Here is a 13,497-nt window from a genome sequence, read left to right as displayed (position 1 = left end):
TAAAGTCGCACTACTCAATCTTACCAAGCCATCCCTAGCTGGCTACCTTGACGCCCTTTTCTGGACCACTTGGTTAAGGCGCACTAGGATGTGTCATTCAAACAGACTTCCCAATAACAAAATGACACCAGAGATGTCTTGTAGGCCGTGGGGATAACGTTGCGTCATTGTAAACTCAAAGCCACTAGTCTTAGACATAGCTAACTCAGGTCCCCTTTGCCTGTCCGCGCAAAGCCATTCAGTAGATGCTTTAGGAGCAGAAGATTGGTCATACTTTCTCTTCAATGCAGTATCAGACAGGTTTGATAGCTGTCCATCAATCTGAAAGGGCGTCAAGACCCACACTTCCGTTTGTTTGTTGTGCTGCCTAGTCACGTGCATGACTCAGCCTGGACCACCTGCAGCAACTGACAACTCGAACGCGCGCTATAACCTCTGTTTCTTTCCTCTTAACGTCTCCTGTCACTCTCTTGACGGAACCGAACCTCGCGACCGCAACCTCGCAGCACCTCGTCGTCATGACGCAGTACCAAGCTAACGCAGTTCAGTCACGCTCACTGCGACGTCGGCTCCTCAAGGACATCGCGGAGATCGAACAAGATCCGTATCCCAACGTCCGCATTCACTTCCAGGACAATGACATCACAAGAGCGTGTCTTGTTCTTACTCCGGAAGGACAGAAGCCGCTCCACCTCAAGATCCGCTTCACCGGCCAATATCCGCTGGTGGCGCCCGACGTCACGATCCAAAGCGCAATCATCCACCCAAACGTCTTCAGCGACTATGTTTGCGCCACCATGCTGAACACCGATGAAGGCTGGACGCCAGCGTACACCCTCAAGGGTATCGCTATCCAGCTGCTGAGCTTCTTCTCCAGTGATTCGCTAGAGCAAGACCATGGTAATGGCACTGTCGATCTGGCTTGGTATCGGCAGCAAGAGGCTCAAACTTTGGGAGAAGATCGCTTCAAATGCTCTCTGTGTGGATTTGGAGAAGACTCGTCACCAGTACCAGCTGGTGAAATAGAGGTCGACTCACCTGCACCAGATGTTGTCGCCCCAGCCCCGAGCCAGCATCAGGGAGGCCCCTCGGGGTTGTTTAGGCTACCAGATGAGATCCTTCTCGAGATCCTCAGCAATTCCAAGACCGTTGACGTTTTGGCCTTCGCCGACGCCATTCCCTTCATCAAGCACAAGATGAACTCCTACGACTTCATCCGCATTCGCGAGCTGCAATGCTTTTGTCTCAAAGAATCATTCCTCGACGCCAAGCTTGGTATTGGTATCGCTGTGACAGGCGGTAATCGGCCGGTCTTCCGAACAGAGTTTGATCTGTTGAGCCACGAGGCGTTCTACAAGCACCACATCCGACGCAGCGTTCAGGGTGTTAAGTTCGATATCTGGCTACCTCTACCTCTGAGCCGACGCCACTGGAATCAAGTTAGAGATCATGTGATGGAGAGCACGCTGGATATCCACAGGACTGCGAACATCACGAACCCTGGAGCTTGCTATGTGGATATCCTGTATCATACTATGAACACCGTTGTCGTTCAGTTCTCATCAGATGCGGAGAGCTATAGCGGCCCTGATGCACGCAGCACCTTGAGTCACGCGTCAGAAAAGGCCGTCGACGCGTACTTCGGTCTCTTCCACCTACTGCTATGCCTGGCGATCGAGAACTCTCACATCACTGACAGTGCCAACGACACGATCAGACGCTTCATGGCCGGTCCGCGCAACAAGGCAAACTTCCCCGATCTCGGTCACGTTCTCATAGCGGCTCTCATCTGCGACGACGGCCTTACCGAAGACCTGACGTATGAGATAATCGAAGAAGCCATCATTCGCAACGTCGTCTGGATGCTTGATGAGAAGGGCGCTGGTATGGCCGAGCTGGCATACCTGGAGCCTTCCAAGGTCTCTGAATACCGTACCAGCAAGACATACGCCGCCTCCCCCACATCATACCGCCTCATGATGTTCCTGAAGATGTTCAGCGCAGCAGCACGTCCACCCGGTAAGACCCTGGTTGAGCTTCGCGACTCATTGTTTGACGCCCATGGGGCTCCTCCGCCGGGTACCTCAACGCGCATGGCCGAAGACATTCGCGAGATCCAGCAGTTCGACGCCTTTCCGCAGTTCTTGGCTAAGATGGGTCTCAAGGATTTGCCATCTCAGCCTCAGTTCACTTCGTTTCTTCGACGCACCATAACCGACAGTGTCGCCGCTGGCTACTCAATCATGCCCCTGAGCCAGAGCCGACTTTACCTCTTGCGACAAGAGGAGGAACGCTACGTGGAGAAGTCGGAAGATTTGCATGTCTCGCGGGATGATCACTGGTGGTACGAGAACAACAGTTTCAGAAACCCGTCTTTCTTCCCAAATCGCGGCGGAAGAGGTGGTGGTAGATGGGATCGGGGCACGCGTGGTGGCAGGGGCCGTCGGTACTAGGTAGATGCTTTTGTGGACTCTCTTGGCTTCCAAGATTGTAAAGTGCGAGAATCTTTGCGCAAGGGCTCGGCAGCTTGACGCTCGATGTAGATAGTACCTTGCAGTACGATAGCTCATTTCAGCTCTTACTGTCCGTAGAATCAGCATTTCATCAACATCTCCCTGCTTCCTCGTGACGTCGCCTCTTACGAACTAGTTCAGAAGACGGGTAAACGGCCTGACTAGCATTATGTAGCATCTAGACTTCAGCCAAGTAGTCGAATGTGGGGAAAGGCGCAACAACGTCATGTCGCATGCTGTACCACAAGGCAGGTATTGGAGAGCACCGCACCTTAAGTTCTGGTCACCTCTTCCTCCTCTCCGACATCCCTACAGAGTCAGCCTTCATAACGACTCCATCCTTGCCTTAGCTTCTCTTCACATTTCACATCATGTCAGGTATGCTTTGATTGACGAGTGATCTATGCTCCAGTAGCTCACAGCGTTCAGACCAGCTCGACGACAAGTTCATGAACTCCGGCGGCGGTGGTAGCGCACCACCTCCCAAAGCATCGGGCGACAAGGGCGATTCATCAAAGAAGGACGGAGACAAGAAGGATGGCGGCAAGGGCGAAGAGAAGAATGGCTGAGAGGCATCGGGGATGAGGTGGCTGGTAGCGGGGTTGGAGTTCGTCGATCAGGGACGCCTCGGTTGACGCGTCGAAACGCGCGACGGGATGCGCAAGCCTAAACACGTAGTCACGAACAATCGAACAGCTCAATGAAATACGATTATTGAGCATTGATGTCAAGTGTGTCGCCGATCAATGATGCAGGACGCTCGGTGATGACTTCCGAGTCGTCATCTTGACGTTGACGCAACGCGACGTTCTCATGACGTCTACACACTGTTCAAAAGAACTTCATCTCGCACAAATCTCCTGCTGAGGACCCAAGTACCATAACTCCACAGCATCAGTCCCAGCGAAATCACCATGCCGAGTACGTCTCCCGCGTCTTCCACGTCATTCCTCTTCGCTAACATCCTATTTCAAGACCAGGTCAACGACCCCTCAAAGAACAGCGAAGACACCTTTGGTGTGCAAAAGTCCGCTAAGACGCCTCAAAAAGCCGCACAAGACCAGGAAGACTACGAGGCGCAGAAAGAACATTCGAACAGTGGCAGCAACACGCATTCGGGGACAGGCATGGAATACGTTGATCGGAAGAACATCAAGGGCGATGAGAAGCAGAGGAGAGAGGGGAATTGAGTGGCGTGTCATTACATGATTTAAATCGAAACCAAATTTCTGCCCAAGTTAGGAAGGCCAACTTGGCAGCGGCAAGGGAAAGGATAAGGAGAACGATCCCAAAGAGCAATATGGCGAGGCCCTGCAAGATTGTTCCCACCACCTGCAATAAAGCCTGAATGTCGGGTTGTGAAGTCAGCAAGTGCATCATACACACTGTAGATCGGATCATTACGTACCCAAGATCGGCGGTAGAGAAGCTGTCGCATCTCTCCATAAGAAGTCGTGGGCGTGGACTTTCTTGTATGGTTTCCGCTGCTAGATTCGAGGCCCTTTTCCGCGGCGCTGATATCGGCCAGGCTATCTTTTTCGTCTTGGCTAACAGTTTGAGACATCGTTGCGATACTGCTTTGAAGAGTTTCGATGCAATGTATTGGGAGGGAGGAGGTACTGAGCCCATTCGGCAGGGCACAGCAGGGCTTTCAAGGTGTGCAGTGATGTCCGGGTAGCGAGACACGCGACCGTGGAGCCCCAGGAGGAGGTATTCTGGTTCTGCCCATGATTAGCAACACTCGCGCAGATCGAGCAGTGAATCACTCAAAATGCATGCAATCTACAGAGACTCGCAATACTGACAAGACAATAGGCGTGTCGGCGGAATCTTGTTCATATGTGCCTGTTGCTTTGAACAGCTCCAATAGAAATTACACACCAAATGTCATGGAATGTGTGGGCCTAAAAATACGTACTTGGTAAGTCAGTCCGACGATAGAAAACAAGCACATAGTCTGCAAGTGCCCTGACCCAACGTCACTTTTGAGATAAACATGAAAAGCTCGATATGCGTACACCATCCAGTTCAAATGTCGACACGGCATCTAGTATTAGAGCACACGGCTGGCATCCATCTATATGATTACAGTCTTGCCCACATGTCCACAATACAATTCTCAATTTGGTACGAGCCACTCCTGAATATCCACACAATTATACCGTTAGCCTCCAGGGGACAGAACGCTCAATCAAATCCCTTCCAACCACACTTGAAATGGCGCTGCCATCCAGTGTACCCTTTATACATGGGTTGCCAATCTGCCGCGTTGAGATCCTGGCACCACATGTCTTTGGAAACCAGAGGAGCCTTCTTCTTGTTATCCTTACAAGCTTGCTCGCAAGTCTGCAGCCTCCATGGGTCACTTTCGATGCGATTTTCTGTTGTCATGTAAGGCCTGCATGGGATGCCCGGCATGGAATCGCAGCCGGTGACCTTCTTGCGGATCTCAAAATTGACTTTGGCCATATCACCATTGTGTGCTAGGAAAAGTTAGCGCGTGTCTAATAAGGCGATAAAAGAGTTCACTTACGTTCATATACGGTCACGTCAACTCCAAAAGGCATTGAATCACCGTACGGACGATTAACGCTCTGGATGTAGTCGGTGATTTTCGAGTCCTTGTTGTAACCGCGTACATTGTGGAAACCCGCGTGGAAGCCATTGGGATCGTACAAGTCCCATCCTAATTCCGCGTAGTCGTCGTACAAGAATTGCTGAAATTCCACTGTCCAGTGGCCGTTCCTGTCCATAGGTGTATGGCTAGGAGCTGGTGCTGCCGAAGTGGTGGACGACGAAGAACTGGTGGACGACGAGGACCTGCTAGACGACGAGGAACTACTAGACGATACCTTGGAAGAGCTTTTTGAGGTTGATGAACCCATGCTAGAGTACGTCCACGTGTTTGATGGCTCATCGGGATTGTTGTTTCCCTCATCATCATCCAAAGAGAGCGGTGCTCGGGTACATGCTGGGGCGTCGGAAGTTAGCGTGCCGGTAGTAGTCAGCGTTGTCGTGGTGTCGTAGCCTTTAGCCGGCTCGCAGATGGTCCTCGTGGCATCGATCAGCGGCAGACATACAGATGTAACCATCGTGGATGATGTACCACCGCCGAAGAAGCTATAGCTAGAAGGCATGGACGAAACATCAAAACCCTCCGTGCACATGACGAAGCGATCAGTGATGGTGGTCCGCATGTTGTCGTCGCAATCTTCTGGGTCTGGTTGGTCCGCCGGTTTAGTTGGCGCAGGGCCAGGCTTCGGCCCACAACCGCCCGGAACGGTACAACCTGGGAGGCTACAAAGTTCTGGCGGGCATGGATCACACCCTGTTGGACCTGGACAGTATCCGTCGGCGCCTATGATACCCGTAGGCCGCGGGCCGGTATGACAACCGAAGAAGATGCACGGGTCACAGCCGAAGATACCACATGGAATGGTGAGCGAAATGGGCGGAACGACATCTTCAGGGCAGCCAGGCCCGAACCCTAGTCCCGCCCACCCGCATCCACACCCGAAAAGCTTACATTTAGGGTCCGTAGGTTTTGGAAACGATGTCGGCTTTGGCTTTGGCGGCTTGACTGATGGATCGTCATTGTCGCTATCGCTAGGACTGTCGCTGTCGTGATCCTTGTCACATTTGTGTGGGACACAAAGGCAGAAAGGCCGCTTGAAGAGCAAGAATGATGCGAGTCTCTGTGTGACGCATGCAGCGATACAGTTCTCCTCTTTGCACTCGGGGTCGCTGTCTGTAACAGAGTCTGGATCGCCTGGGTGACCATCCTTACCACCGTCGTCATCCGGGCCAAACCACCATAGATGACACCACTTGTAATTAGCTGGCTCAAGACATTCGTGCGGTGGTTCTTCATCGGGAGGGCGAGGGAACACATAGCCCACACAATACTTTAGGCACCACTCGAGGGAACGACACAATTCGGGACAGCCTACGCCTGTAGGCATCGGACTGGGAGGTATAGTGCTGCTCCCAATCACGATCGGAGCAGAAATGGAGCCACTTGCGGTGCTGCTTCCCGAGACACCAGGAGGGACGATGATGGAGCCGCTTGGGGTGCTGCTTCCACTCGGAGGGATAATGGTGATGCCATTCGAGGTGCTGCTTCCCGAGACCCCAGGAGGGACGATGATGGAGCCACTTGGGGTGCTGCTTCCCGAGACACCAGGAGGGATGATGATGGAGCCACTTGGGGTGCTGCTTCCCGAGACACCAGGAGGGACGATGATGGAGCCGCTTGGGGTGCTGCTTCCACTAGGAGGGATGATGGTGATGCCATTCGAGGTGCTGATACCAGGAATTCCAGTGGGGATGACGATGGAGCCACTCGAGGTAGTGCTTCCCGTGAAACCAGGAGGGATGATGATGATGCCATTCGAGGTGCTGATACCAGGAATTCCAGTGGGGATGACAATGGAGCCACCCGAGGTAGTGCTTGCCGTGAAACCAGGAGGGATGATGATGATGCCAGTAGAGGTGCTGCTACCAGAAATCCCAGTAGGGATGATGATGATGCCTTCTACAGTAGTGCTGCCTTGGACTGAAGTCGATCGAGTGCTCGGGATTGCGCTTCCAGACGATTGTGCAGCCGAACTGCCTTGAGCACTTGACTGAGCCACAGAAGATGAGCCAGAAGGCGCGACGAGTGATTCAGACGCGGACACAGAGGTACTAGGTGATGCCGATGACCATGCAGTCGAAGTGCTACCGGCTTGGCTGCTCGATATACTCGTGGGCGCTACAGATCCCGCGGAAGAACTCCACGCTCCAGAAGATGGGGCGGCTGATGATCCAACGACTGAGCTTGTCGGGGCGCGGGAAGATGGTGCAGTAGAGCTTCCTTGAATTGAGGATGCAGTGGGGGGCGGCACAACGACACTTGAGCCAGCTTGAGAGGATATTTGACTGCTCCAAGCTGCGGTGGACGACGGGACAGAAGACGGCACGGAGGATGCCCACTGAGAAGACGAGGATGCAGCTTGAGAAGACGAAGACGCAGCTTGAGAGGACTGTTGACTGCTCCAAGCTGCGGAAGACGACGGGGCAGGAGGCGGCACCGAGGACGCCCATTGAGAAGACGAAGTTTGGCTGCTCCACACAGTAGAGGATGGCGGAACAGGTCCTTGCACTGATGATGGAGGCGCGGAGGCTTGCACCGAGGATGCCGACTGAGATGATGCAGCTTGAGACGAGGGCTGACTGCTCCATACCACTGAGGATGGAGTTGCGGAGCCCTGTACTGAAGACACGATCGATGGGGGTGGGACAGCGACTGCAGAGGACGGGCTCGCAGAGCCTTGCACCGAAGACACAATGGACGGTGGCGGGACAGCGACTGCAGAGGACGGGCTCGCAGAGCCTTGCACCGAAGACACAATGGACGGTGGCGGGACAGCGACTACAGAGGATGCGGAAGGTCGAGGTGAGCCTTGTATCGAAGACACAATTGTAGGCGGTGGTATAGCGACCACGGAAGACGGAGGCGGGCGGGGAGAGCCTTGTACCGAAGACACGATGGATGGAGGCGGGACAGCAACCACGCTGGAGGCGACCGGGGGATAGTGGACGCTGGTCGGTGGAACGACGGTACCTTGTACAGATGTCGTGACCGAGATCGGGTCGGTAGGAATTCCGTATTGTCGGGGAATTAAGATGGACGAGGGATCCGCCGCACCCTGGATTTCAGCCTGTCCGCTGCCGACCGTAGAAGCGACCGTAGAGGATGGAGAGCTGCCGGCGTAGCCACCGGTAGCGGCCAGCCCTAGAAGAGTGAAGACGGAAAGGCGCATCGTCGGAAGCTGCAGTCGTCGTCCGCAATAGCTTCGATTTTGAAGAGGGCGAAAGAGGGTTGAGGAAGCGAGTGGAAGGCGCGGTGGAGGGGAAGCTGTACGAGGCCGGTGAGCGCGAGCTGATATACAACGGAAGAGCTAGGCACAAGCGCTAGTCGGGTGGTGAGGGTCTCGAGATTAGGGTCCGTGAGGAAGGCGCGACAGGGTGAGGGGCAAGTCCGCGTAGGCAACGGCGTGGCCAGCATGCTAAGTGAAAGAGTGTGCGGCCGCACACCGCTCGGCCTGGCAGAGGTGTCTAATGAATTGGAGCGCAAATATCTCTATCCTTGTCACCAAGAGAGACCGTGGCAAGAGCCTCGAGGTCATTCCTCTGAGCTTGTAGTCATTGAACCCAGTCCGTATCATCACTGCTCTTGCTCCTGGAAGTGACATCACGTTGTACTCTTAGCAGGATTGTCGTGTCCACTTCTCTTCCTGATCCTTGTACTTCCACATCAGTTGTACGTATATACCGGGTTTCAAACTCACGTAAGAGCTGTTGACGATCTAGCTGCAAGTAGACACCCATCGGTCTGGGTAGGCATGCTAGTGGGACTCGATTCACTCGGAGATTCGAGGTTAATACGCTGCGACTCACATTGATGATTCTAACAAGCATGAGACGCGTATTCCAAGCATTCTCGTTATCGAAACAGACCGGTCTGAATAGTTGCGACGCAACTGACTGCCACTCAATGGACTGACGTTGCAAGCGTATGCAACATCGTGAAAAGCGAGGACAGCGTCAGAGGGTAAGTTATTGGAGATGGTGAGATGAAATGTGAACGACTATGACGAGATCATATCCAATGTCTACGTGGAAGCTGAACTCGAAAGGGACTGAAGTCTAGTTGCAGCACACGGGCGAACGTGGATGTTTTCCGAAGCAAACGGATGCGACGCTGCAACCAGTATAGGTCTGAAAAAGATGAGAAAATAGCTTGGGCGGTAGGCAGAGCGCTGATTGAGAGATGAGGATAAGTTGCGTTGATGACCGCACGTTTGCTGGTGACAACGGCAATGATGAGATGGATGAGGAGACGAGCCACGCGAAGAGCGTACCTAGAGACGCGACCGCGATGCCCCACTTTCCGTAACGCGCTAGACACGCGTCAGGCGCCCCGCCGTCCCCGGGGCCTGCGTTCTTCGTCGAGATGGCGGCTATCACGTCATCCATGATACAGCACGTCGAGATGCTACCACACTATACATCTGCATTGAACTTGTTACCTTGAATTCCTTCCGGCCAGACTCCACACTAGAAACGCGCGCCAGCACCTAACCCCGCCTGATGCTACGGCGCATGCGCTCCACGATCATCCGTCCTCCGCGTCCCTCACGTTCTACACGTCTCGTCGATTCGCTACCTATACAAGCCGTAATATTAGTCCGCGATACGCTCAACTCGGCATCATATCAGTCCACTATATAGCCCAGTCCGCAGGAATATCCCTGAGAGATGCAGTCATGGGAAAGACTAGGCTAGAGGCAGCAGTGTGCTTGAGAACGTCGCGCTACATCCTGTCTATCATAAAGCTTGTGGACCTGCATTGCTATTTTCATCCAGAAAGCAGTTGTGCATGAGCCCGGGTACACGCCCACGCCTGGGTCTTGCACCACCTGCAAAGCCTTTGCTCTAGCCCTATGAAGATGCGTTTGGGTAGCCGGACATGGAATAGCCACCGCGAACATTTGTTGGATCGACGACGTTGAAGACTCATGGGTTCCGATGAGCCTCTGAATAGAATACGACATACCTCATTTTTCTTGCTCAATCGTCGACAGAACCTTCTCCGTGGCATGAGTACCGAGGAGATGACTGGCTGACTGAGGTACGAAACAACCAGTGATTTGGGGTTCTGTAGTTCTCAGAAAGATTGTTTCGTATGGCTTTCGATATCATGGCTTTCCGGTATATGGCATTTTCATGTCCGAATGCTTCGCGGCTACATTCTCACATCCCGAGGTCACCTTGACCGCATTTAGCAAATTGAAACCAATGTCAACCATACATATAGCGTGTTATGTGGCCCTGGACCAGAGGCTGGGTAGCTTAGGAAAACGTCTTTACGCATCACACAACCCGTGGCCAAGCATGCTTCATCAGTGGTTGCACTTTCCTTTCCAAGACCTTCGTCATAGAAGACACGCGCGCAAATTGGGATGTGGAACAATCGCTCCTTCACCTACGAAGTCACTGTGGCAGCCTCCAATAGCCGCTAGTCTTGCGCCTTGCCTCTTGTATCACGCTGTTCGTCTTGCTGACGTTCCTTGTATCTGTTGCTTCGTTCAGTTTCCCTGGCAGCGATCAGCGACATGACCTTCGTCACCGCCCTTGTCGTCGCGGTTGCCATACACACAGTTGTCGGCAGTATCAAGACTCCGCTGGCCTCCGCACCCATCTCAGACCGTAACATCACCCGCATATCTTCAAATTCGACCAGCCGTGAACCCAACGGACTCCACCCCACGGTGGCCTTCTGGGACGATGATTATGCCGCGGAGGAGGATTGGAACAAGAATGCAGCCAAAGGAGGCGCCCTGATCTGTGGTCTCGAAGGCTCTGATCAGACCGCAGGCCGTCAGATGAAAGATACTCGCGAACCCCCATCTGCTGCAAGGCCTTACAACAGTGACCTCAAGATAGAGCTTCAGGACTGGTACTGGCGAGAAACTAGCTCATCGTCGTTCAGCTGCAGCTTTTCTGAGCACTGGCATTTCTCACATGCGATGCGCTCACTTGGTCTCGACGGACGGCCGACTTCAGCAGGCGGAGATAACCAGTGCTATAGGGTCGAGCATTGGGACCCAGAGAAAAGAGATAATGAGGGCAACCAGATCCCGGCTATCAATCAGTGGTACAGCACAGCACTTAACAACAAGCAATACAGAGTGAGTTTAGGCTTGCGTATGAGCAGTAGTTAGATGCTGACGGCGTTACAGGCAACAAAGGCGCATTTTGAATTCGGAATCAACACCAAAGGAGGCGCTATCTATGGTCTCTTCCTTGAAAGCCCTCAAGCATCCGCCAAGACTATCTGGGGCGGTGGTACGAAGGAGCCGAACAAAGACGACCTACCTCAACTTCGCGCTTTCTCAGACATCATCTGGGGATTTTGGGTTCGTAACAACCCCAATATCAAGAACATTCGCTACTTCTTCATGATAGCCATCTCCAACGAGGTGACTAATCAAATCATCGCTTCTTGTCTACGCGACCGTAACACCGAACTAAGCGAGTGGCCGGGAACCGACTTCTCTACCACTACGGATCAGGGCCATGCGCTACTAGGCAAGTCGCGTTCAACTCCGATGACATATAGTAAGACTAACCCAAACCAGGATCTCCAAACGGTGCTGGGTTCGCTTACTTTCTCATGCAGCACAAATTACAACTTGGCCAAAAGACCATCAGCAAGATCACTATCTTCAGGCCGGAAACAGACGACGACGTCAGCCTTGTCGACGCATCTCTGTGTTTCCACGTGGTCGATGGCCCGCAGCCACCACCTGACGATGCTCATATGGAAGGGACTGATCGCCTGAAAGCTCGACTTGTGCAAGAGACAAATTCAAAAGATTCATCACCCAACAGCTTGGTCAGGGTCCACGAGATCTATATGTAGCCAACGGTTAGTGAGCGTTTCAGACATGAGGATGGTGTAGGCAGACATGCAAACACAGACTTGATGTACGAATTCCGTGTACTGTCTTCAGGCTTCTGCAGCGAGCCAATTTTAGTACATGCGCGAGTATTGTATCTATTCATTTCGAATGCTCCCCGTATTCTGTATGGTAAACAGACATCCGTGGTGGACTTTCCGTCCATCTCACTCCGATTGCGTACATAAATGCAGGTAGTTTCTCAGAAGGGTTATTGCGCAGCGGGAACCTATTCTCAGCGAGTAGTGCAAGTGAAGATCTGTTTAACACGAGACTACAAGCATATGTTGGAAGCAAAAGGCGCATATCAGCCGTCTTGGTTGTGAACGGCTGGGGGTGTGAGATCGTCTCATCGTCATCACCGAATTTGGGAAGGTGTACCGATGGCCGTGCGATTGAGCTGGCCATTTCTCTTATTGGATCAGCATTGACGTTCAAACACTCAAGTATTGATCAAGACCACTAATTGCTTCGATGCGCGACCGAAATGGCCCTATTTTGCGCCCACGCATACAGTCGTGAGGGCATGCTGCCCCTAGACATCACGGGCCTGCGCCAATCCGTTCATGCCACACCCTCTTGCGACACGTTCTAAAGCTACAAATTACAACCATAAAGAAAGAATAGAGTGCGCCTTTGACTCAGACTGCGGTCTGGTTCTCAATCACAACCATTCATGGATCCCGCACACCAAAGTGCAGACGCAACAACTCGCGCGAAGCAAGACCGGGCATCATCCTGGGTCGAAGATAGGCGCGTACTGCGTTTCGTTGAAACCGACACCTTCAAAGCTTCTTACCGGATGCGCCCATGGCACAGTTCACAGCTCGCTGGGACTCTCGCGACCCGATGTTGTTGACTATGATTACTCGGCGTATGGTGGAGGTTGTGCATCAGTGCTATCACGCATAGCCAGACGAAGGTCGGTAGGACTGCTGAGGGACGGCGAGGACAGCAGAGGCGCATGAAGACGCGCATTAAATCTCTCGCAAACGGGTTTCAGGTGTGTAAGGTCTATCGTCGGCCGTGCTGTTTCCCCGTCTAGCGACCCGCTATCCCTCCTCGAAAAGAGGCGTCTCCAGAACCCCGGTCTCCGTTCTGTGAGCGCCTTCCATTCAATGTCCTCTGGATCCTGACATTTGCCAAAGTCGACGTATCTGGAGACGCTTACGACATAGGTTGATTTCGGAAACCTCGACTCGTCTGCGCAATTCCCAATGAACAGCCTTCGCGGAGTTATTTCGATGACCACTTCGGTAGGGCAGGCGGTGCACCTCAAGGCTTTATCAACATATCCATCTTTGAGCTCCTCAGGATCGTGGTACGTGTAGAAGCGAGACACAGCGTTTCTTATACCACAACCCATGGAATATATATTGAGGACCGAGTTCAGGTGTGGACATAACGAGTATGGAATCCCAAATACTACGGCCTTGGGATCTACATCCTCGACTTCCGGAATACCACTGACCCATCTC

General features: G+C 53.0%; 3 protein-coding genes across 3 annotated transcripts; all 3 read left to right on the top strand.

Moving 5' to 3' along the window:
- Positions 1 to 518: 518 nt before the first annotated feature.
- On the top strand, positions 519 to 2,453 carry J4E92_005936 (uncharacterized protein; the record flags this gene model as incomplete). Its single annotated transcript, XM_051497312.1, has 1 exon — positions 519 to 2,453. One exon carries the CDS (start codon positions 519 to 521, stop codon positions 2,451 to 2,453), a length of 1,935 nt encoding a protein of 644 aa, XP_051352972.1.
- A 974-nt stretch (positions 2,454 to 3,427) lies between these two features.
- Positions 3,428 to 3,703, top strand: J4E92_005935 (uncharacterized protein; the record flags this gene model as incomplete). Its single annotated transcript, XM_051497311.1, has 2 exons — positions 3,428 to 3,434; positions 3,489 to 3,703. The coding sequence occupies 2 exons, from the start codon at positions 3,428 to 3,430 to the stop codon at positions 3,701 to 3,703; spliced, it is 222 nt and encodes a 73-aa protein (XP_051352971.1).
- Positions 3,704 to 10,672: 6,969 nt separating this feature from the next.
- On the top strand, positions 10,673 to 11,982 carry J4E92_005934 (uncharacterized protein; the record flags this gene model as incomplete). The annotated part of the gene is made up of 4 exons (XM_051497310.1): positions 10,673 to 11,016; positions 11,149 to 11,248; positions 11,300 to 11,576; positions 11,699 to 11,982. 4 exons carry the CDS (start codon positions 10,673 to 10,675, stop codon positions 11,980 to 11,982), a joined length of 1,005 nt encoding a protein of 334 aa, XP_051352970.1.
- Between the last annotated feature and the right edge of the window lie 1,515 nt (positions 11,983 to 13,497).

Source organism: Alternaria infectoria, assembly GCF_024043175.1.
Source record: "Alternaria infectoria strain BMP 0036 chromosome Unknown scaffold_8, whole genome shotgun sequence".
NCBI lineage: Eukaryota > Fungi > Ascomycota > Dothideomycetes > Pleosporales > Pleosporaceae > Alternaria > Alternaria infectoria.
This window is presented reverse-complemented; position numbering and strand designations above follow the sequence as displayed.